Source organism: Urocampus carinirostris, chromosome 5 (genome assembly GCF_059441175.1).
Source record: "Urocampus carinirostris isolate Australia breed hairy pipefish chromosome 5, RoL_Ucar_1.0, whole genome shotgun sequence".
NCBI lineage: Eukaryota > Metazoa > Chordata > Actinopteri > Syngnathiformes > Syngnathidae > Urocampus > Urocampus carinirostris.
This window is the reverse complement of record NC_142353.1, coordinates 17,460,851-17,485,044: the sequence shown is the minus strand read 5'-3', so window position 1 is coordinate 17,485,044 and position 24,194 is coordinate 17,460,851. Positions and strand designations below refer to the sequence as shown.

The 24,194-nt window shown below is 38.7% G+C and overlaps 1 protein-coding gene across 2 annotated transcripts in view; it reads left to right on the top strand.

The window, feature by feature from the left end:
• The window catches only part of pcsk5b (proprotein convertase subtilisin/kexin type 5b), a 101,009-nt gene that overhangs the window by 34,862 nt on the left and 41,953 nt on the right, over window positions 1–24,194 (top strand). For both annotated transcript variants that reach the window (XM_088336024.1, XM_088336025.1), the window contains exons 9-20: window positions 587–687; window positions 7,236–7,339; window positions 9,937–10,069; window positions 13,879–14,067; window positions 14,620–14,756; window positions 15,400–15,537; window positions 15,601–15,703; window positions 17,438–17,631; window positions 18,656–18,740; window positions 20,902–21,005; window positions 21,089–21,227; window positions 22,333–22,448. In XM_088336024.1, the coding sequence (XP_088192150.1) occupies window positions 587–687; window positions 7,236–7,339; window positions 9,937–10,069; window positions 13,879–14,067; window positions 14,620–14,756; window positions 15,400–15,537; window positions 15,601–15,703; window positions 17,438–17,631; window positions 18,656–18,740; window positions 20,902–21,005; window positions 21,089–21,227; window positions 22,333–22,448 (1,543 nt within the window). The remainder of the gene's footprint in view (window positions 1–586; window positions 688–7,235; window positions 7,340–9,936; window positions 10,070–13,878; window positions 14,068–14,619; window positions 14,757–15,399; window positions 15,538–15,600; window positions 15,704–17,437; window positions 17,632–18,655; window positions 18,741–20,901; window positions 21,006–21,088; window positions 21,228–22,332; window positions 22,449–24,194) is intronic.

Here is a 24,194-nt window from a genome sequence, read left to right as displayed (position 1 = left end):
TCATGATGCTGATGGGTCATCACAAAGCCTTTTGGGTTGGTGTGCAAATAAACAGACTTGCAGGGGAAGGAAGACCCTGCTTGCACTACATAAATCACGCCATCCACATGAACCAGCACATCTAGCTTTCTGTCTTGCCACAGTATTAAATATAAGTAGTAGAATGATGGCACAATATCACAGAAAATTTGTTGAACTATATAGCACAAGTGAGAGAGAAGCTTTATATGTCACCATATAATTTTAGCCTAGGGTTTGTTTAACTTAAGTTCGAAGATGGGTTTTGCCATAATACATGCAGAATATTGATAAAAACATTTTAGCATCTTTTTAATAACAAAGTTAAATCACTACATGATATTTACCTCTCTGTATTTGATCTCTTATTTACAGTTTGAATTTCAATTCGTTCTATGTGTTTTTAAATACTCAAGCCCTCCCAAGAAGAGCTTAACTCCCTGTTTCCTATGCACGGAAAGCTTGAATTCCTTAGAAAACTTTGACATACTGTAGACTTGGATCACTGAAATAAATGGAGTTTGAATGGCCACATAACTTTCCTTTGTTTTTGTTTCTCACTGTGCAGATTACAACAGACCTGAGACACCGTTGCACAGACAGTCACACCGGGACATCAGCTTCTGCTCCTATGGCTGCTGCCATCATTGCTTTGGCTCTTGAAGCAAAGTAAGCTCCACTTAACTGCATCCACTCCCCTCTGTTCATTTTGCACTTCACTTTTGCTTACCTTATGCTTCCAAATAAGGGATCAGAGATTACACGCAGGGAAGCATGGGCTTGTAAAGGCAACATCTGTTTAGTGGCCTTAATCAATTTTATTTACAGTTTCATATAGTGGGCGTTTTGCCTGTCCAGTCTCCATTTTACTGCTGTAAATAAAATTGGTATTTTATTTGATATAAAGCTGTATGTCAAACTGAAAAAAAGCTATTATTTTTTTTTTCCATTTATTAGCATTTAGTAATGTCTCTTGGAGTAGTTATTTCATGCCACACAATGCAAATTACCTCTTCGGTCACAATTTGAATTGTATTATTCAGAGTGGATTTAAGCAGTCCTGCATTGCCTTCAGTTGTTGCCAGTAGGGGGTTCTTGTTAGCATGTACAGTATCAATTTATTTTAGGTGCCTTTTTTTCTGCAAGAAAGCTGTGAGTAGATGACCAAACGATTCAACCCTGTCGTCACGTGCTTGGCTGCTCAATTAGCTGAGGTCATTTGTTTTAAACACGGATAATCCGCTTTTAATCTCCAGCAGGAGAAAATATTCTGGCTTTTCCTGGCATGGCCCGGGCATGTAAACTTGTTTCCTACACAAGATTATTTACACACTGCAGTTTTGCCATTTTGTTTCCTCATGTTGTCTTTTCTTCTTTGTCTTTTTTAAATACACATTAACAAGCTTGTATTCACATGTATGCATGCACAATAGCACTGAGGGATTTTCCAATGTTAGCAGTTGACTTTTTGTGAACCCAGCCACTTACATTTGTCTTTATTCTTGAAATCCGAGATTTTTTCAAAGTTGTAGTGAATAATATTAGAAACGGTCTGTATACTAGGTCAAAATTCCAAAACACCATTTTGAAAGTATACAAATTAGACAGGTCGAAGAAAGTAAGCAGGACTTCATTTTAATTCTGAATTCAAAATTTCAAATTTTCTGGAAAGCATGAATTAAGACTAAGTTTTATTTGAAAAAAGAAAACATATGACATACAATAATAAATAATACTGATAAAACGGTGAGACATTAGACACAAACTCGGTTCATTAAACAAGTGGGCCCAAACCACCGGGGTGGGGACCTACTCCGGGCTGTGGGTCATTTGATTATGAGCTGCACAGAAAGAAAACCAAGTTCTATTATTTGTTTTTGTTTATCATTGTTTTACTGACACTGTTCCGGTCACACCAAACATGAACATAGGGTATAATGTGGTGCATTTGAATGTGAATCATTGTGGTTCGCTTGGGTGGGCACAGCTTTCTGTCGGGTGGTTCTCATCTGTCAGGTGGGAAGTTGATATCCCCGCCCACGGAAGAGACAGGGGATGAATTAAACTGATTTTCTTTGCTCAGAGGCAATCAGCATGTAGAATGGTCATTTGCAGCCCACTGTGTCATGTTACAAAGTTGGTTAACAAACCTTTGACAACAAAGTTTGAGCATGCATCCCTACATCATGAACAGCACAGTGAAGCCCTTTGAGACTCTTTGTGATTTGTGAGTAAAAATGACTTGACTTGACACAGTGACCACATAACACCAACAGACCTTTGGCAGGGGTAGGTTATTTTTTTGAGTTTGTTTTTTTACTTGGCACATAGATTGAAGTGACATTTGCCATTAAGCGTTACGGTAACGACAGAAGTGTGTTGCAGTGAGTTGGCGCAAAGTTGTCCATGTCTTGTGATTTCGGTGCCATGTTACAAGGAAACCCAAATGCTGCCCATTATTACATAGTGGATTTCCGCTCAATGATATTATTATTATTATTATTATTGTTATTATTAATGTTGACATTTTATGAGTTTTATCATAATTGTTGTTGTCATCATTGTTTTTGTTACTTTAGAAAAGTAAAAACATGTTAATTGCCGCTCTTGGGCCAGGCCATGAACATATTGTTAGAGATTAAACCGGTCCGAGGTACTGAAGAGGTTCAGGATCACTACACTAAAACCTTACCTCTTCCTCAGCAGTTGGCTCGCTGCATAGGTGCCAAAAATATTTGATCAAAACAAATACTAAACTAAAATGAATCTAGCAAACTGTTTTGCCCTTTTCATACACAGGCTACTAAAAGTAAATAGACTAACTAGACTGAGTAGACTAACATATTGCTTAGCCTTAGTCCTCAATCCATGGCCAAGTGGTAATCTTTTTACCCAATTAATGTAGAGCTTATTCATGCATGCCTTTTAATTCATTGTATTCATACAAGAAGGTGCAGTTTAATGTCCTTGATAACAAAACTATTATGAATCATTTATTATTCATGTCATTATTTATTTGGTGTTGAATTTTCCTTACAGCCTAGGACTATTCTTCAGGTATGATTGTAGGTGCCAGTTTTAAGGTTTAGCCGATTTACATCGGTACTTGTCAAGGTTAACCAGGCAGACCTCTGAGGAAGAACAATCACTGGCAAACAAGTGCTGGATGATCCTGTCCCTAAGGAGGATGTGTCAAAGTGCTTTTTAAGTTTGAATCTAAAGCTTTTCCATAACTTGGAAACAATTTCTAAAATAGCGACACTCTTGCTGACGTGGTCCATGCCTTGGCCAAGCACCTGTTTCCTAGATATATGTTTCAGGCGTTCCACAGGATATCTCAAAAAAGTGTGTGTGTGTTTAGTCTGCATGGGCAACTATTTAGTCTGCAGTGGGTTCACCAGGGTGGGCCTTAGGTTTCAGTTCCACAAAGTAAAGACAGTCATTTTGGGGGGTTGGGAGGCCTTGTGCTTGCAGAGCAGAATTGAGTAAAAATGTGCTGAAATGGGTGAATCGAGGTTAGCATCACTTGATTGTGGGGGATGTTTTTTGTTTTAGAAATTAGCATTTTATTACAGCTAAAAGTGTAAAAAAAAAAAAAAATTTTTTAAATGTAATTTTGGACAATGTGGTTGGTTACGGTCCTTAAAGAAGGTGTGATGTGGTAAAAGTTTGACGCAGGAGTCCGGAACAGATAATTTGTTGCACCACTAATCTGAATCACTAAAATGTTAAGCATATTTTGCTCCAAGCATCTTTTTGCATCATGTTTTTTCAAAGCTCAATTACCCGTTGCTGGAGCTCTGAGGAAGACCCATTAAAACCCTTAGATTTGCTGCAGCTGCTGCCGCCGGTGGGTTTTCTTCAAGTTGGTACTCTTGCTTTGTTAATTAGTATTGGGTTGTTTATGAGAGGGAAGCTGTTGTGACCTAGATAACGATGCCATTCCACTCTTAATTAATGACCATTAAACATTAATGGGGCCACGATAGACATTGCCAACTAGTATGCCCCCCAACCCCATCAATATTGATATTTGCATTCAAATCCATTTGGACTTTTTGGCATATTTTTTTATTTAATTATTATTTTAAAATATGTAACTACAAATATATGAAACATATCAATACTGGGTATATTCCTTGAAGAGAATTCCTTTAAAATCTATAAAGGAGCAGTGAGAAATCCACCTGCACTTCTACAAATGCATTTTTTTCCTTCTAAATATTTTTGTGTGATCTTTGAAGTTGAGGCTCATTTTATCTGTTGAGAGATTTGACTTCCCTAAACTAAAACAAAATCACATTTTAAATGATGTCCCTTTCTGGAATTTACTTTCCTACCTGTTGCTATAGTCGTTTAGAACGTGTTTGTAGCAAAATATTTTTTGTTCAAACTAGTAATTTCAGTCTGGTGACATTGTTGCAAGATATAAAAGGTGCACTTTTTCCCCCTTTCATTTAAGAGGAAATTATTTGAAAAACATACTGTAAAACCTCCAATTTCGCCAGAAATAATAAAGTCCGCCTTAAAACACGGTGCGCGTCAAATATCACAGAACACCGTGGATGTAAATGGAAAACCATACAGTAATTATAGGTATGTGTTACCAAACAACACTGTACAGTATTTTAGCAATGATTGTGCAATAATTGATAAACATCTCGATTAAATCGCGAAAACATTGTATGCAACAGAAATTTAACTTAAGTAGTGAGGGCAAGAGCGCCAACCATTTTCTGCTAGGCCACTAGTAGTACAAATGACATACCAAAAGGCATTAAAGCTGATATCATCACACTGTTGTAGTCACTGTGCCAGAAACACGGGGTCTGTTGGTGTGACACTTTGACTGTCAACTGTAGTGGGGAGTATGCTCTTTATATGCTCGACTGAAACATCTTGTCCATTGGTGCTACGTCGGCTATATGCGCACTAGACTTGACTCTATGCTTTCCAGAATGGAACGGTATAGATGCATTTTGCGTGATTATGATTTCTATCGCCGAGCCATATGTATCGATGAAAGGAGACATATCTGGCTCGCGGGCAGTAAGTTCCCGACCCCTGTTCCACAACCACGAGTGTTAAGAGAATAGATAAAACAGAAAGCCTTTCAACAATATACTATACAAGCTCTTCTACGTACGCATACACAAATAGAAGTGGAGAGATTGTTTAACACATTCATTATAATACCTAATAAATGGGAAATATGAATTAAACAACAAACAACCTGGGGAGCCGAATGAGCCAGCTGAGCTGAAAGAGCCGGATCTCTACAACAAGTTGGAATTCTCAGCTCTTCAACAGATCATTGGCTTCCTTGACAAAAAAGGAAACTCCGTTCAAAGACGTGTTTTGAATTTACAGTGCATGACTCGGTTTTCCTAGCTACCCCAGCACACTTGGATAATTTGGCGACCGAGCACCTTAAAAATCAGATGTTTGATACTAAAGTGTGTCATCGCCAGAAGTAAAATGACGATTGCCAGTGGCGTCGCACGCAGGCGCAAAGTGTGCGAGGGGCTTAACCTATCAGAATGCACTTTGCAAATTAGTGTATGTCATAGTAAGGTGTCAACTCTTTCATTGCTACTGCTCCCGTTATGATTGTGTGTTTGGAGTATTGTCTGTGTCCCTTTTGCTGGCTAGCAACCAGTCCAGGGTGTCTCTTGCCCACCGCTTAAAGTCAGCCGGGATGGCTTACAGCACTTCTGAATCCCTTTTGAGGATATGCGGCTGGAAAATGAATGCGCAAATGAATGAAAGAATGTAAAAATATTTGGAATTTTCTTCTTTCACCCCAAAATGTGGACTATTCCGCCAATAGATGTATGGATGTACTTTTCTGCATCTCAAGATTTTAAAACCTGGATTGAGTCTTCCAATTCCCACCAGATCACCTCACCCTTTTTGTTCTTACAACACAGAACTTTTCCGCCCTACCCTTTGTATATTGTATACAGTTCTCTGTAACCTTTTCCAAAGGTTGCAACATGAGGCACAGTGTCCTCAGGTGTCTGTGTTTTATTTCGAGGGGCCATGCAATACCTCTTTACTTCAAACACAATGGTTGGCTGAGAATCATATTTAGGGCAAGTGAAGCTGGTTCTCTCAGAGAGTGTGGAAGCATCTGGCTGGCATACGGATGTGGAAGGGAATCCCAGGAAACATGTTGACACACTTGCCGGATTTTTCCCCCCACCATTTATTGTAGCGTTTGGGACATGAAAAGAGTTGTGACACATGGTTGCCTTAGCTATAATGGATCTCACGTGAGAACAGAGACTGGTGGGTGAGGTAGTAACAGATAAAGGGGCCTCAACAAGCTCCAGCCAAATTTCCCTGTAATTTCACCCGCCATTTTGTGGTTGCTGGGTTTTATTTCATCCTCTTTCCGGCTTATTATTGACAGTGTCCTGCAGTAATTTTTAGAGGCTTGTTTTTTTCTGACACCTGTAAAGTTGCAGTTGGAAAAGAGTTGCAGGATGTACACAACTAACTAAATGTTTTGAAAAAGTAAAACTCAATTTACCTGGGGCCTGCCGGAGCTAGAGTCTGAGTTAGGTTGAGCCGCATTAGTTTTTCCTTAAGAAAAGCTCCGATCAAACAATTTAAGAGGAGGGACATTCCCTGCCATTTAAGATTCTGCTCAACAGGGGTGATAAGCTTTTAATAAGTGACAAGCCAAGCAAACTTGACATTCAAATAAAATGTTTGAAACGCACTTCAGACATAGCTTGGGTTCTTCAAGCTTACATATATGTATTTTTTTAGTGCAGGCACTGTAACTGTGACCGCATTGTGATGGAATTGGTTCTAAATTTATAATTATAATTATAATAAATATAATTAGCACGATTGTAGCATCCGTATCAAACTTTGCGGGCTTCATTAGCATTAAAATATCATTTTGAAGGTTGGGACTTTAACATCATCTGGGCCGTGTGGTATAGATTCGGCCTCAAAGAGTTATCTCTTTTGGCATATCCTTTTGCCTTGTGCATACAACAGGAGACATGGAAACATGTAGTGTATACAAAGGTAAATCCACACTGGCATTTCCAAAAAAACAGTTGTACCGAGACTGTGAATTACCAACTTTAAAATGTGCTATGCGACCTATATGTCTCAAACAAGGAATATCACCCCAAAATCCAATTGCTGTATAGATTTACAATCATTCCTAATGTGCCTTTGTGTTTACTTTCATCTAGTCCTCTGTTAACTTGGAGAGATGTTCAGCACATAATTGTGAAGACTTCCCGAGCCGGACATCTCAGCGCTCCTGACTGGAAGACTAATGCAGCTGGTTATAATGGTATTTATATTTAGTGAACCCTTGCTATATCATTGTTCACTTTTCACTTTTTTTTCTACTTCTCTGATTTGCATTGTAAATTGTCCTCTGCATTCCGATTGGCTTAGTTTATGCACCTCTCTACTACTAACATTTTGTTCTAATATGTACACATACGTAAAACAGTTTGCCAAATTTATGTTACATACGTGAAAATTCTCTTGCAATTCCATAATTCTCTTAAACCCATAATTTCGACAATACATTTTTCACCTCCAAAAGTATTTAATTACCGTAAATTCCGGACTATAGAGCGCACCTGATTATAAGCCGCACCCACCACATTTTAAGAGGAAAACCGATTTTGTACTTACACAAGCCGAACCTGTATATAAGCCGCATGCGCCCACGTTAAAAAATGTAACACAAACACAAAATTAACCCAAACCAGACTTTAAGTCCCACAATTGAAACTAAATGTCCTTCATTAAAGTACACAGTCCAAGAATCACAGCCGGGAAAATGAACGGAAAATGATACCGGTACTTAAGGTTTGATGCAGACCTGCAGAGTCCGGGTCCCGCTGAAAGTAATCCAAGGAAAAGAGTGTATATTTCCAAAGGTAAGGGTGGGACAAATATATATCCACTATTGTCCGCCGCGTCCACAAACAGGTCTGTCTGTTTCTCACCTTTACCGGTCCCCACTTCCCGTCACCCCGCGTTTGTTCCGCCCCTCCTTTTCCATTCGCCCGTGCAAAACATATCAGAATAAGTATCTAAAATAAATACACATAAATACATTACAAAAATATACAGTTGCAAATACATATTATACATGGGTTACACATATTTACAAAGAAAGACGGTACACCGAAAGAGTTTTCAAAGCTTTAATAATAATAATATTATAACTTTCATCCCAAACGGTGCCTGTGACAGGGCAGTTAATGGTAGCAACACGCTCGCAACACAGTAAACGGGTCTGGTAAAAAAACATACCGTACTTGTAAAAATCACGGTAAACCGTCCTCATCTTCCTCCTTAGAACTGAAGCCATCAAAGTCGTCTTCCTCAGTGTCGGAAAGAAACTTTGTCATATAGACGTCGTCCCATGCTCCCTTATTCCAAAACACAAGCCAAGAAGTTGCAGTATTCCTCGGCGCATATACTCCACCGGTCTAAATCTTACCTTTTGTACTCGAGCGCCGCTGGCGGCCGTTAGAAAAATTACATAAATTGGTCGCATCACTGAACAAGCCACAGGGTTGAAAGTTTGGACATCATATATAATGGTTAATTGGTTTGCGTCATGGCATGACGAAAATACAGATACAGTGCTATTAAAAAGTATTTGCCCCTTTCCTAAATCCTTTGTTTTTGCATATATATCAGTCACAAAGGTTTTAGATCATAAAACCAGTATTAATATCAAACATAGACAACCCAAGGGAATACAAGATGCAGTTTTAAAATGTTGCTTCTATTTATTATGGATCAAAAGAATACTTGGCCTATCTGGCTCTACATGAAAAAGTAATTGTCCTCCATTAATAAATGACAAAGTAACTGTGACTAGCCACAGTTTTGGAAAGCTGAGTTCAATTCCACAGGCCACACCTCAAATTGATTGATTTCTTGATTCAAAACAGGTGGTGATTGAAATCTATTAGTTTGGAAAAAGTCACAAAGCTATTTCCAAGGCTGTAGGGCTCCATCGAACCACTGTCAGAACCATTATCCACAAATGGAGAAAACCGGAAACTGTATACAACGTTATATGCGCAGTAGTGTCAGCATAGCGGTATGTTTTATTTTAAAAGAAGAAAAAACAGTTTCAGGATCTCTACACCATATGGTATTTGCATAAAACACCTTGTGTTAGGGTAGTTTACGAAGAGAAGTATGGAAATCCGATTTGAGCCATTACGTGCATGGACTAAAAAAAAAATTAATGCTGTTGGTCATATCCTCACTATTATTGACACTTTGGACCTTCAGTTATTAATGACCCTTATTAATATTTCCCACTTGTTTCTGAATGGGAATGTGTGTGCGCCTGTAATAACTATCAGTTAATAAACGTGTCTTATGCACTTGGGCCACATAATACAGTTGACTGTTGAGGAATTAAACAGTTTTAACAATGACATCACCAAAAACAATACTTAAATGTAGACTCATTTCAAACACAATTAAATCACGTTTAATCAGTTTTGTCCTGAATTTTTAAATTTTAGGAAAAACATTTGCATATGCTGTTGAGCAGACAGGCCAGATTAAAGCCGCAGAAACGGCTCATTTCTCAAGTTTGTATGCACTGTATCTGCACTATTCCTTGACACCAAATTACTACCGGTGCTTTGATCTTAGACCGGGTTTTACGACATCTCGTGGTATCTTAATACGATCCAGAGAGAGAATTTTCAAAAAATCTCTTAGTATGGGTTCCACAGGAAAGTAAATAATTGCTTTTTAAGTTATGGTTTTTTTTTTTTACACTTGATGGAATTTCCATTCCCCGCGACCCTACTGAGGATAAGCGGTGCAGATAATGGATGGATGGATGGAATTTCCCTTTATATAAACATTTACTTAGAATGTGTTTCTAAACTACAGTTAGCCACTTGTATGGCTTTGGGCTGATGGATGCAGAGGCCATGGTAAAGGAAGCGGAGCGATGGAAGCAGTTACCCTCGCAACATGTTCCGCCACAACACATCTGCGTCGAGAGCGCTGACCGGCAAATCAGGTATTTGGTTGAAGCCTGGAATTTTGACAGAACTCTTATGGGTTTGATCCTTTCGGGGATTTTTGGGGAGTGTACTTCCTTGCGAATGGTAAAAAACAAAAACAAAAAAGTCGTTCTAATGCCCCAAATTTACAATCATCAAGTTGTTAATGACTGACCTTGGAAACTATTCTCGGTTGGATTTAGTGTAAAAAAAAAGATTTATAAATTAACTCATTCACATCCAATGGCAGATGTAGGTGTCAAAGAACACACAAGAACTGACGAGAGGAGATCAGAGCAGTTAAGAAAATATAGGTAGGCAAAGAAATCAGTGGTTTTCGAAGGCTTTTTATTGAGCAAGGCAAATCTGAATGAGAGTATATTGGCCCCTCTCCATTTTTAGCTCCCAGAACAAGTTTAAAACGTGGCAAGAACTGTATTTTTATCTATGTATCTATAGTTCTTTTTATCAAGTTTTAATATTTTTGTCATAGTTGTGGTGTTTACTGGGGAGCAACAGGTCAGATGTTCCAAAAATGTAATCGGGAAAACATACATGACTGGTACAAATTAACATAATCATTTACGGTATATACATTATTTTAATTTACTTTTTATTTGGTAAAGTTAAACATACACTGTTTTCTTTCAGAAAAATGACAGCTTTAAGCCAAGTGCAACAGTTTAAAAATGTGAAAATGTTATAGCACCAAACGCTTACCTGCAATCTGTTTTTACAAAATGGTTGTGTGGGCCGGAGCCTGGCGGGGCTGTCCATCTTCCAAATTCCCGTCCACTACCTTATGTTTGGTATGTGACTGCATGGTACACTTCTGGGTCATTCCAAAACCCAAAAAATTGAGACGTTCTTATTTACAGTGGATTAGCGGTTTTTACGCATGCCTGGAAGCTAAAAATGTTAAAAGGTTGTTTCTGCTCTCTCTCTGTTTTCTCTCTCTCCTTCTCTCTCAGATTTCCTGCTTATCTTCTTTCTCTTTTATTAATAGACTACGATGTGTTTAAGAATGCGGTTGTGCAAGCTTGTACATTGATAGGGGCCAGGCATTAGTTCTGGCAGGTGGTTCTCACATAATACCTTTGCTAAACACAGTAACACACACACGGCATACACACAGGTGCACAGGCACTCGTGCACCCCCGTATAGAGTGCCAGCCAGAGCTTTAAAGCTTGTTATCCTTGATGCAGCTGGAAACTCAAGCACAATTTGGTGCAAGGCTCATCTCGTGCCAAGCGCTGCATTGTGAGGGGCTCGCCGGGCAGCGCCAAGCTCCTCCTCTTCCTCATCACCATGCTGTCTCTTCTGCTCTGGCTCACTAATCAGCCATACCAAGATTATTTACTTTTACCACGTTGATGTTTGTGTTATAAGGTTGTACAGTGTGTTATCATTTTGAACAGAAATGTTGCGTAGGTTTGTTAGCATTCTGTGTCTTAGTGCTGAGACTCATAAACAGGGACTTCATTTTTTCAAAAATCTGATTTCATGTCTAACGTCATGCAGCAAACCACGGTTAAATGCTTAAAAATTATAGTAACATTAGCCTTGAAGAGAACTTTGTACTTCAAGAAAAAGGAAGATGTTTGTATCTGTAGTATCATAATGAAAAAATACAGCTGAATAATTACTATTGTGCTTCACTATATAGTGTTGAGCATCTGCATCACCCAAGCATGTCTTCTAATGATTGCAGCAATCATGAAAGTATGAGATCACAATGGAAAATTGAATCTCGAGAACCAATCTGGATATTGACATTTCGGTTCATGAGAACTACTCATGCTCAAGTATTATAAGCGCAACAACTGTATGCACATTTGGTAACGTAACCATATGTTTAAAACAACCAAAACAGGAAGATGCCCTGACAGTTTTAGGGCTCTTCTCATGCAAAAGAGACCCTTAGTCTTATAAGGGCCTGAGTTTGCATCGTGGGATCAAAGATTGATTTTGGAAATTACAAAATTGGTAAACATGTACATTCATTTAAGGTTTTTAAAAGCTGGTGCTCTCATAGAGGGGGCAAAACAAATGGATTTTAGTAACGCAAACAGGAGTATAATTTTTTTTTTCCAGCTGTCTTGACACACAAGTGTTTTACAGCAAGTTGAACTCTGCTAAACTCAAGTTGAATTTCTTTGAATATATTCTTAATTGGCTCATGTGTTAGTCCAACGCCGACAAGATGGCCTTGATTATCACAGCTTTCAATGAGACCATAGACAGCCGCCAAAACAGACGCTGGCTAATGTCCTCTTCTGTGACGGCATCGCCCGTGTTGCTGGAAAATTTGTTCGCTCTTGATTCCAAGACACAGTTTCAACCACTGATGGCCATTTGATGCTTGTTATGAAAACAATTTTTTCACACTAAAAACCTTGAATATTTGAACACAAAGAAATGAAATGAGGAAACTATATCAGACAGAAACTCAAGTCTTTAGATAGATATTAAAAATTGAAAAGTAATGGTAAAGTAAAAAACAATGGTGAAATGCTGACTTATCCATAAAATAATCAATTATCCTCCATTGACCGCAACAGCTGCCACCTGCTTTCCCATAATCTACAGTGGGCATTTGCACGTCACACTGGGTATTTGTATATTGCATTCTTTTGGCTTTATTATTGTACTGTTCTCAGCTCAGGGATGCTGCTGGAAATGTGAATTTCCCTTCGGGGATGAATAAAGTATCTATCTATCTATCTATCTATCTATCTAATTATTGATTAGTGCTATAAATGTTGCCAATGTGATATTATGCAAGGCAATATAATCATTGTTAATTTGATATTTGTATTAACATTGTTTATATTCCCCTATTTATTCTAACTATTTCATAGAGCTAATGTACTGAAAGCTTAATTTTACATGTATGTGCATTGACCTATGTTTCACGGTTCATGAATCCCCAAACCACCTGGGTCGTTCGGGCATCACTGACGACACAACTCTGGACTGCTTTCTCTCCGGCTGACTGTTCCTGGCTTGAGTTTGAGGTGTAGCCAAGTTGGCACCAGTCTATTTCTTGCAATGTCTGCCCAGTTCTTTGTCTGTCTTTCTTTCCTCCTGTCCCCTTAAACTGTGCCCTCGAGAATGACCTTCACCAGTCCTGATGATCTTTTGACGTGACCATAACTCTGCAGTTTTCGTCCATGCACTGTTAACAGTTCTTTGTAGGGACCAATGTGCTCTCTGATTGTGTTGTGCACATTTTATTCGTCACATGGGTTATATAGCTGATGGCTTGGCCTTATCTTGTAGCATTACATCTTGGCGCCTTGGATTTCCCTTTCCAGCTTTGCTGTGAGAGTCCATGTCTTGCAATCGTACAGGAAGATGGAAGTAACCAGCGCTTGCATGAGTGATCCTTTCTTTGACAGCTACGTTTTTTTCCGTCACGATGGTTGTAAGTCTGTCAAGTGCGGCTGTGGTTTGAGCTATCCTGGCATTGATTTTCTGAAATCACAGCTCCAATATATTCACATTTGCTGACATGTTCAAGCTCTTGGTGGTTGATGGCGATGTTTGTGGTAATACCTTAGGGGTCGTTGGTCATTACTTTTGTTTTTTTCTGTGCTGATTTTTATCCCATACTGTGTTGTAGCTTTACCAAAAAACAAGTGCAGGTTAGATCAAAATCTAGGCCCTAAAAGTAATTTTTTTCACACGATGACTAAAATGAATGTAGTGTGCCCATCCTCTCATGGAGCATTACTACTTTATTGAAATCTGGAGTACTTTTCTTTAATTTGCATCCAGAATAAGTGCAATTCAACAAATGTATCAACCTTGTATTGCATGTAGGACAATCCGGCCAGAGCATGTGGTGCGTTCTGTCTACAAGGCGACGGGCTGCACGGACAACCCCAACCACCACGTGATCTACTTGGAACATGTGGTTGTACGCATCACCATCACGCATCCTCGCCGGGGAGACCTTTCCATAAACCTCACCTCACCATCTGGGACCAAATCTCAGCTGCTGGCCAACAGGTACAGGAGGATGTGCTATGGCAAGTAATATTCATTTCAAAGGTATTAGTCGTGTAAGTATTATTTGCATTGCAAATAAAATAAATAAAATTGAAATAAAATGGTTTTAAATTTAAAAATATTGAAAAAAAAATCTATTAATACTCACAAATTTATAATACTCACAAATCAATTTTTAATTTAATTCTCTTGATTGTCAATGATGACAGCATAGTGAACAATGTTTACTATGAGATTAGACATAGCACTCCTGGAGGGCAGACATATTTACCAGGTATCTTATAGTAAATTTGGATATTAAGTTGAAGTGTTGTCCACTGTCCCTTTTCAATAATTTTTAGTACACCTTCAATTGACCTTTCTATCTTTTTGTATCCCATGTGTTCCAAAAACATCAGCTAAGTGTGAAGAAATACAATATACGTAAGATCTACAAAATCAAAATTCAAGAACCGCTAATACTTTAAAGCATGTTTATTTGTTCAAACAAATGTGCTATAATGGAGTCTTCTTCTGAAAAAATCTACCACCTTTGTTTTTGCCAACTTGCAGGTTGTTTGATCATTCCATGGAGGGGTTCAAAAACTGGGAGTTCATGACCACCCACTGCTGGGGAGAGAAGGCAGCAGGCGACTGGGTGCTAGAGATTTATGATTCCCCCTCTCAGCTGCGCAGCCAAAAAGTACCCGGTAAGAAACTCTGTTTGTAGAAGGGATTTTACTGTGTATTGCTAATGTGTGTGCATTTTCTCAATGTTTTCTAGCTTTTCCTTTGGCCAAAATTACTTCTGTTGGTGCTATTTTCATTGTTTTAAACTATTTCCCTTTGCACTATTTTATGTAATTTTTTTTAATATATTATTTCAGTTTGTATACCATCATTCTATTCTCTCAATACTACCTGAGCATTACATTAAAAAAACAACAACAACTGCATCCTAAAAGAAAATGTCATACTATATCAATCATGGTAGTACGTTACTAAGTGGCACAGAGTCAATTCAGATCAACTCAAATTTATTTATAAAATACTACAATACAGCATACCAAATTATGTACAAGGAACACTACATGCACAGAAGTACGTTAGTAACAAAAATGTACCAGTGGCAACATACTACAAATTAATTTACATGCCATATTATATGCAAGATGCCCTTAGTCTTGAAGCTTTATTTTTAATAAAAGCTTGAAAAGATGGACATTCAACAAATGCTTGATTTTAGGTTGTAAATGGGCAGTCCTAAAAACTGTAGTAGGTAAAAATCAGACACATACTAAAAACAACTCTGCAGTCATGCTATATATAATAGAATCGTGATGTTGTTCTCAGGCAAGCTAAAAGAATGGTCACTGGTGCTTTATGGGACCTCGGTGCATCCATACTCATCCCTGCGCAGCATGTCTGTTGAGACCAGATCCACCGATGCAGTGGCACCCACTGATGAAGAGTTCACTGAGGAGTACAACGGTAGGTAAACTTTGAATCTTAATTTACCCGATTGCTCATGCTTGTGAATCTTAAATAACGCAGGTCCTTGTGATTCTGAATGCAATGAGCATGGCTGTGAGGGGCCCGGCCCACATCACTGTATCAACTGCCTGCACTACTTCCTCAAGTTCAAGAACAACACCAGGTCTGATTACTTGTTCTTGGTCCCAAAATTCCATGTTTGACTTTCAGGGATGAACAAAAACAAAGTACTGTGCATTAACAGGGTCCCAATGCTTGTTGCCTGTCAGACTATAACTGTATGTAGTTAACATCCAACAAAGTTATGTAGTGTAACTAAGATTTTAAGGGTCCTGAACGCAAATGTGGAAATTGATTGGACCAAACAACCTCAAGGTACCAGAGACGTGTGTGCATGTTTTATTCAGTCGTTTTAGTGTGCATATTTAGCGTTTGTTTCTGGATAAGGGTGTAACCTAATGAACATTGTGTCAGCTGGGCTCTGCTCCCGTGCCTGGCAGAAATAGCAAGCCCATGTTGCGCTGCCATGACTTCAGTCAGCTCAAGCAGGGAGCTGCCCTTTTGCACAACCACAGGGAGCGCTTGATGAACGTTGATTAGTGCAGGCCCGCGTGTTTGTGTGTATATGTGACAGTGTGTGAGGGCATTTTATACAGCTTATTGTTCTTGGTTAAAAATTAATCTGTGATAATGGCTTATCTTGCATTTCATTGTTTTCATTATAAGTTTTCATGATAAATACTCTGGGTGTCTGTGGAGATAGGGAATTATTTTGCATATGCATACCAAATACTAGGAGGTGCTGTAGTTTTACTTATGTTCCTAACTATTAGTAGTGGACCGATATATTTTTGCAGGGCCCCGATTGTTAGTGAATAAGTTGGCAGATTACCTGATATTCATTTGCAATAGTCAAAACACTAGCATCTGATTTTTTGGGGAAAAAAAAAAAAAGATAAAAACCAACACGTTTAAATGTCAAAATGGGACATATGTTTATAAAAAACTGAGTTTCACGTTCAGAAAGTCGTTTTCTTCTCCGTTTAAGTGTATACTTGTTTTAAAACTGACTCAAATGAACAAAAGCACCACATTAAATGAATACTCTTGCAGATCTAACCATTCAATTACTGGAATGGACAGGATAGTGCTGTAGTGAAGCGCTGAAAAAAACTATGTCATCCAAAAGGACCCAATTTTGGGTATTTTGCTCAATGGTTGTCATTTTAAAAACACATTTTAGACGCAGATATGGACCAATATGTTGAATACTGGCACAGCTAATTTGTTCGGCCAATAGGATGTATCTCTGCCACCTATCTAGCTTTACTCACATGCCTTTTTGTGATTGAACAGCAGCTTATAGTGGTGTAATCAGGCTATATGTAAAAGACTTATTGTATGGAAAAATAAATCGTTTAAAATGGAATATCTACTGGCCATCATTAAAAAAAAAGCTTGGATGCAGATATGGGCCTATATATTGAATATTGAGCTGGTTTTATCTAGCTTCACTTGCATGTTTTTCATTGTTATTACTTATGAGTTTTGATGGGTTAGTTGACTGTGTAGCAGCCGATTGTGCTATTCACTCATGCCACATGTATTGTCTTGGTGGAAGATGCTAAATTTTGTCAAGAAAGCCGCCGTTTTATCTTTTATAGTGTTCTAATTGGTGAAGGGAAACTAATTTGTGACTAAATATACATCCACTTTTTGTTCCGCTCATCCTCACTAGTGTCACAGGGATTAGTAAATATTTAAGTTATCCAGCAGATATGTTTCACCTGTTTACCATATAGCCACCCAAGCGTACAGTCTCACAATCTAGGATGATGTTGCTATAATTTGAAAAAATAAATAATTACCTTGTTGTGATATTATTCTTTTATTCCAGAATGTGTGTTTCTGAGTGCCCCAGCAGCTTTTTTCGTGATGATAGGAAGCGTTGCAAGAAATGTTCATCATTATGCGAAACATGCATAGGCAGTCGAAGTGACCAGTGCACCACCTGCAGGCCTGGGTACCATCTCAATGAGGGCTCCCATACGTGTGTGGCTACATGCGGTGATGCCTTCTACCTGGACCATGGTAACCATATCTGAATAGCCACGGGCTCACACGCACAATTAAATGATTGTCTTGTTCTAGCGTGCTGCATTATGCTAGTTTCACATTTTATGTTTTGTGATTTTTAGCACACTTGTTCATATATCCCTCAATATCTCCTCAAGTAGTACAATGTTTTAAGGACAAGAATACTGTACATAGTGTGATTTTGTACACAACATTGTGACATGTAGGTACTATGCAGTTTAAGGTGTATAAGCCTTTGCAATGTTTAACTAGGTTGACGCATAGGATTAGCCAAATCTGCAGATAGCCTTTTTCGCGATTGTTAGCAGGTATCCACTGAAAAATGAGCAGGTTTATTGATTTACCCAAAACCAGATGGTCTAGCAGCAGTTAAAAGTGGAGCAGCAAGTTTGTCACTGTCACATTTCAAAACTATTATTGAGTGTGCAAAATGTCCTACAATTATCACGTCACCTTACACTAACATTTTATAAATGCTTTTTGAATAACAAAATATGCAACACTGTAGTTCTTATGAGTAGGTAATCATAAACAGATGAGGTATTTGAGGTCTTCTAACTTTCAATTGCATATTCCAATATTTTACAAAATTAATTAAAATAGCGGCCACGTTACCTGATAGACATTTTAATATTGCTGTATGTGACTTCATTGTTTTCAAAGAACTTTAAGGACATTTCAGTATGTTTGCTTGTCTTTTGGGTAAGCAACGTAGCACTAATGTTTTCTGAATGTGACTTGGAGGAGAATGAGCTTGTGTCCAGTGTGTCAAAACGTGTTCCGCATTTTTTTCCCTATTTCCTCGGCCGCATTCCCATCCTCCCATTGAGGTGGCCGTTGTATTCATTCCCCAGCTGTTGAGTCTGGACACCTGTCCACTCTTCGCCAAATCTGTAGTTTTCCTGCTGTTGTTCTCTTTTGCTACTTCCTTCCCTCTCTGCATGTAATTTTATTTATGTGCGTGGGTGAAGATGTCTCTATGTATCTGTTAAACTTTTTTGTCTGGTGTCTGTTGCAGATTCTAATATTTGTAGGAGATGTCCGGAAAACTGCAAAAAATGCACTGCCTCCAATTTCTGCACTGAATGTAAACAAGGAACCAGGTACACTACAATTTTTTAAATATACACTAGTATACCTGTCAACCTTAGCCAATTGCTCCCTTAATTAATGATTGCAATTCCCCTTATTAAGTGTTAATAAACTGTCCAAATACAACAATGCACCTATTTACTCATAACAAGACATACGATGTAGAATACTGTGGCAACATTGGCAATATATGATGACATTGTCGTCTGCTACAAGTGACGAGGACGTTTTGAATTATAGCCGAAATGGTTAAGACGAGTTCGGTCTATTATTAGTTTTTTCTCATTACTTTATTAAGTTGTATTAAAATAAAAAATATGACAAAAGATTCTACTTACAGATTTTGCCTGTCACAGGTTCTAAACCCACAACAAACAAGGGTTCACTGTAATGCATAGTTTTTGTGCATGATGTAATGAGCTTATAGTTGACAAAGTATTACAGGCAATTATGAATAGAATCAGGCATGTTGATAACTAATATTTTGCGGTTATTTATTATTATTGCCTTCATAAATCTGAATTAGTGTATTTAAATTACTGTTAAGTTACAGATAAATTATACAAAATAACTTTTCAATTATTTGTTTGATAATTGCATCGAGACAAGCGATCACCCAAGCCATGTTCGGCGGCAGGCATAGAAGGCAGGCATGGGGAGGGGCCTGTTAGTTGCTTTCAGAGACAGCCAAAATCACCATTTCTCCTCACAAATACAACTTGAAAATTCAAGTTTACTTTGGCCTGGGTCCCTCAAATCAAGTTGATGGTTCGGGCTGGTTCGGGGCTTTTATGCCCGCGGGCCGGGCTGGGTCAGGCTGGCTTTTTTAGGCCTGGTCTTACTTCTAAGTCAAATGTTTTTTATGTTTTAGATTTTATGGTCTAGATTGTTTTACTACCCATTAACATCTTTGTAAGCCTTTTCAAATCTGTTGTCAACCTTCCTAAATACCATGTTATCTTTATGTTTAATTCAAAATAATTGTCAGCTGCAGTCTTCTACACGGCCTTCCAACGAGTAATAAAATCCACAATAAATCCTCGACCCACACACTATTCTGAATCATTTTGTGTTCGCCTCACCTCTTTGAAGATATCATCATCTCTTAAGTCAGTTAAGTTATCCATGCAGACGAAGAAGAAGTAATTTCCTCAGTCCTCGGGCTCACGCATACACACTCACATGTTGTTGGAAAGTAGCGGTGAAGGGGGCGAAGAAGGGTCCAGGCAATTTCTTGGAATTCCCAGCTAATGCAGAGCAGCTGTTTTTAAGCTCAGCACTGCACTCAAAGCCGTCCTCACTTCATAGTCAGACCACGCAGAATTTGGGGTACTTGCGTCCAAAAGTATTCTGATGTCGATACATCCAAAATGGGAAAGGAATCATTTTGACACAGTGATTTCATTTGACCACATTTATTTGTATTTTAAAGACAGGTATTTTTATTTGAACCTCTTTCACACTAAACTATAGGCATTACTAATCTTACCCCTGATGAAATGGCAATGTCTTCTGTTTTAAAATAAAAGTTATTTTGGTAGAGATTATTCCTATTTGTGAGATACTCTGTTGCCTTTTGCAGGCAAAAAAAAACCCATTTGCGTTCTGCACTTGACTCAAAGACCAGATGCATAGTCAGAACTTTCAAATGTGTGTATAAAATGCTCAATAAATATTGGTGCCTAAATATTCTTTTTTTTTTTTTCAGTTTTATTTCTTCTGATAGACGTCTAAGTTTTTAAGTTTTCAAAGGCGGTTGGTTTACTTAAAATGCAGCAGTTTTGTCTTTATCACGAGTTTTGCTGACAAAACATCTACAGGGAAGTGTCCCGACTTTGTACCCGGTCGTAATGGTGGTTGCTGTTTTCACAAGATGGGAGAGGCAATGGCTTGGGAGCACAAGGATGAATTGGAATTCTCTCAGATTTTTTGTTTTTCCGAAATGGCCAGATTTTCGGAAATACAGACCTAGATATATTGTATACAGTTTCAGGTTAGAACATAAGTCATGATTAACTTTGTCGTATTTCACAATCTATTGCTGCATTGTCCCTTAGTACCAACTTCAATCATACAAAAAACACACGCTTCAATGTAATTAATCTCTGGACTTGTAGTCTTACGCTTCCATCCTTATAGATGCCGCCTTGTTGACATTGTTTTTATTTCTAGTTTACAAGGCAACAAATGTCAAATGACATGCGATGCGGGCTCCTATTACAATGGCCACCGAAAGACTTGTGAGCCATGCCACCGAACTTGTGCCACCTGCGCAGGTAAATCTTCAAAGCCTTGACTCAATGCAACAATAAGTTTAAAACCACAAAACCTCAGATTTTTTTTTCTCTCCGTTTTGCAGGCACGGGTATTGAGGCATGTACCAAATGCGCAGACAGCTACCTGTTGGAGGACTGGCGATGTGTGTCGACGTGCAGCAACGGCTACTACCTGTCAGAGCTGACAGTTGACGGAGGCCAGGTGCAGAGGTCCTGTAAAAAGTGAGTCGGAAGTATGATGCAGCAAGACCATTATTTTGTCTAGAAGACACTAAATGCACATTGTCTAATGGGATTTTATCCTGTATCATTGTTGCACCCAGCATATTTTCTTCAGATTTAAAGGTATTTGCTTTTACTCGCGCCTGAGCAAACCACAGACTATTATGGTGTCATAATAGTCTGTGGTTTGCAATAATCTGTTGTCTGTGCACCCCTTTGAGACTCTTTGTGATCAAGGGGTATACAAATAAACATAACTTGACTTGACATAAGTTTTAAGTTTAGTAGGCACTCAAAATAAGGAGAGAAGACATCAATGGATTTTGTTCTTGCTAGGCGGACCAGTAGAGAAACCTTCTGATAAGAGATTCCAACCTGTAATAAAGGCCCTCCCTCCTTGAGCCCATTTGTTAATACCTTTAGGTTACAAAAGCCGATCCGCTTTAATGTGGAAATGTGGAATGTGGAAATCAAAAACCAGCAACATGATTGGCTGACAATGACTATGATTTCATATTTAAAACAACTAACAACAGTGTGTAATAATAGTCAGAATAACGAACTGGCATCCTCAGAAATCTCCTTTGCAGGTGTTCCAATTTAAAAAACGTATTAAGAGGAAACGGACTTTGATGTAAGACAGGTATTAGTAATAATGATCAGACATGGGACCAAGTCACACATGTGCAAGTCTCAAGTAAGTCTCAAGTCTTCACCTTCAAGTCCCAAGTAAGTCCCAAGTATTTTTTTCTTGGGCAAGTCAAGTCACAAGTCAAGTCCCGAGTCTTAGATTGCCAAGTCCAAGTCAAGTCACAAGTCATAAAAACAGCGACTCGAGTCGACTCGAGTCCAAGTCACTAAGTCTCAAGTCCCCATGTCTGATAATGATTACTGGAGAGATGAGTATCTATCTGAATAAAATGTGGTATTGATCGTCCCTTGTACAGTTACACTGAAACATCATTGCAAACAAAATTTGTCTGAATTATCGTTGCATTTTCACAAAAATAAGTATTTTTATTCACACTATAATGCATAAAGATAGTTTGTCCTAGGTTTAAAGACGCTACGGTGTCCTAATTGAGAATGTGTTTATGGGGGGCAGGTGTGACCATAGCTGCTACGAGTGCCTTGGGCCCGGTGAAAGGAACTGCAGCAGCTGCGTCAACGGTTACAACCTAGAGGTGGGAGCTTGCGTGGTCAGCACCATCTGCAAAGATGGTGAGTTTTCAGACGTTTTCTCATCCTTCTCGTACGCAAAGCTTTTACTCGCGCCTGAGCAAAGCTTTTACTCGCGCCTGAAAAAGCTGTTCCACAAACTCACTCTATTGCATGCTTCTAACGAAAAATAGTGGACCCTTGCAACTCAATAACTCTTTTTATTAGGATGCTTTTTTGTTGAAATATTTAAATCGGTTTTTAAGTGTTTTACCATTATTTCTGTATTTCACAATTTGGTCAACTTTAAAATGACTTGTTAGAGACAAATTTTGGTCACTACAGACGCTGCCCTACTTATGAACGAGATAAGTTCGCAAGTTGAATTTGTTGGTAAGTTGCTTCAGTGCTATATTTTGTATGGTTATTGTGTATATAAGTACAGTAAACCTCGGATAAGTCGGATCCAGATGGACCGGTCATTTTCATCCGACTTATCCGAGGATCCGACTTATCCGAGGTCGCAAAATTTCGAACTAAGAAGAAATTTAACTCTTAGAAAAGTGCATACTTGTATATGTAAAATGAAATACCATAATTCTTGAGTATTTCTCGCAGTTTTCCGCTTTTCCATTCTTCAACAACCTCTGTATCCACTCCGCCCGACTCCCCGGCTTTAGTAATCCGCCCAAGTCCATATCGTTTTTTGAACCTGTCGATCCACGCTGGTGCAAGTTCAGCCGATTCCGGTGAAAACTGTTGGCGAAATTTGTTAGCTTGCATTAGCATCATTCCACAGTCAATTCTGATTTCAGGCCTCGATGATTTTTGACGGAACCACAAAATCAGTGCTTTGTCGACATCTGGATGATCATTTACCCTCTGCCTTTTAGCGGTCGGAGCTCTAAAATCTGTCGCACACATATCTTTTATCTTCTTCTGGCTTTTCAGAATGTCGCTCAAAGTTTGAGGGCTCATTCCAAACTTCGCCGCGATGTCTTTTTGCTTCATGTGCTGATTCTTTTCTTGGAATTCAATGATAGCGAGCTTTTCTTCATACGTTCTAGTCTTGAGACTCCTGCCTTTGGTTTTAGAACTTGAGGCCATCGCCACACCGTAGACCGCACAGACCGCAAGGAAGTCCAAAGAAATTCACACAAATTCAATTTGAATGCTAGCACTACTGTAATAAGAAACAATGGGATTATGATTACGAGGCTTTGTTCTATGACCGCGTGCTGTGATTGAGAGTGCTATCATTCAACACTGAGGAGGAGTTTGATGAATAGCCTCTGCCAATCACGGAACGCCACGTCACATCAAGAAATCTTCCCGGAAAATCTGGGAGGGGTGAAAATCTTCCCGGAAAATCTGTGAGGAGTGAAAATCTTCCCGGAAAATTCCATCGCTTACTGCCACTGGAGGCTGAAATTTAGAGCATTTGGGAGATGTCCTAGGCGACCTGATACCGATCCGACTTATCAGAGGCGAAAACCATTAAAAAGGGTCAATTGTACGGAAAAATCCATCCGACTTAGGCGAGGATCCGACTTATAAAATCCGACTTATGCGAGGTGTAATACTACAGAAAAGCCTAGAGAACAAACGTTCCACGCAATTTGTCCGACTTATCCGAGAATCCGACTTATGCGAGTCCGACTTATCCGAGGTTTACTGTATGTTTAAGGCTTGTATAAGTAACCTGAATTCTTTTGTACTAAAAAATTATTTCATAAAAAATTATGCTCTATGAAGATAAATAAAGTTAAGTTTAACTTACTTTTGGAAGATGAGCTTCAAAAGTTAGGC